The sequence below is a fragment of the Lottia gigantea genome, assembly GCF_000327385.1.
Source record: "Lottia gigantea unplaced genomic scaffold LOTGIsca_513, whole genome shotgun sequence".
In the NCBI taxonomy this organism is placed as follows: domain Eukaryota; kingdom Metazoa; phylum Mollusca; class Gastropoda; family Lottiidae; genus Lottia; species Lottia gigantea.
The window spans coordinates 1-845 of NW_008709763.1; the positions used below are offsets into that span (position 1 = coordinate 1).

General features: G+C 38.0%; 1 protein-coding gene across 1 annotated transcript; it reads left to right on the forward strand.

Moving 5' to 3' along the window:
* Positions 1–271: 271 nt before the first annotated feature.
* LOTGIDRAFT_175868 (hypothetical protein) lies at positions 272–697 on the forward strand (the record flags this gene model as incomplete). Its single annotated transcript, XM_009062532.1, has 1 exon — positions 272–697. One exon carries the CDS (start codon positions 272–274, stop codon positions 695–697), a length of 426 nt encoding a protein of 141 aa, XP_009060780.1.
* Positions 698–845: the final 148 nt, after the last annotated feature.

An 845-nucleotide genomic window follows, 5' to 3' on the forward strand; every position in this document is an offset into this window, starting at 1 on the left:
TCAACTCTCATATGAAAGGCGACAGAAAACGAAGAAGTTCACATTTTTTACCTGGTTATGTAAAGAAAGTTAGTGAGGTGAAACAAACTGACTACGACTATGAATGATCTTCCATCTACCTCTGCAGTGTATAAAGACCAAGAATTGAGCTATGTGAATATTGAACTAGACTCTCCAGGTAGTCACAGGGTTTTACGACCCAAGGCCTGAAAAAGAGAGCAATTATGATCAAAATGAAATCTCAGGCAACAGGATAATCAATGTGGAAAAAATGGTAGAAATGTGGAATATAGCCATTCAGACTCATGCAGACGAAGAGGCCGAGGTGTGTGCAGTACCACAATTTAAGATCAACACAGAAGAAAAATGGGGAATTGGATGGAAATATTCACTGAAATGCCTCAATTGTGGATACATCTCTCCTGTGGTAAAATTATACAAGGAAATCACGACTGGCAAAAGAGGTAGGAAAGCGGCTGCAGTAAACATCAACTTACAAGCTGGATTGCTAGACATGCCTTTAGGCAAATCAAGGACTAGGCTTCTACAGGCAGATTTAGACATTCCCCCACCAGCTGAAAGTGGTATGTCCAAGTTATCCAATTATGTGAGTTCAAAGACAACTGACTTGAACAATGAAAGCATGAGAACTAAGGTGGAAGAGGTGAAAAATGATAAAATATGTGGCTTTGGATGATATCCATGAATTTGCAAAATATAAAAAATTCAATTCAACTGACAGTGGGTAGAGAAAAGGACAATTAGACAAAATTTTACCTGGTGCTTTGCAGCAGCTGGATGATGATCATTCTTATTCACATTCTCAATGATATTTAAATGTATAA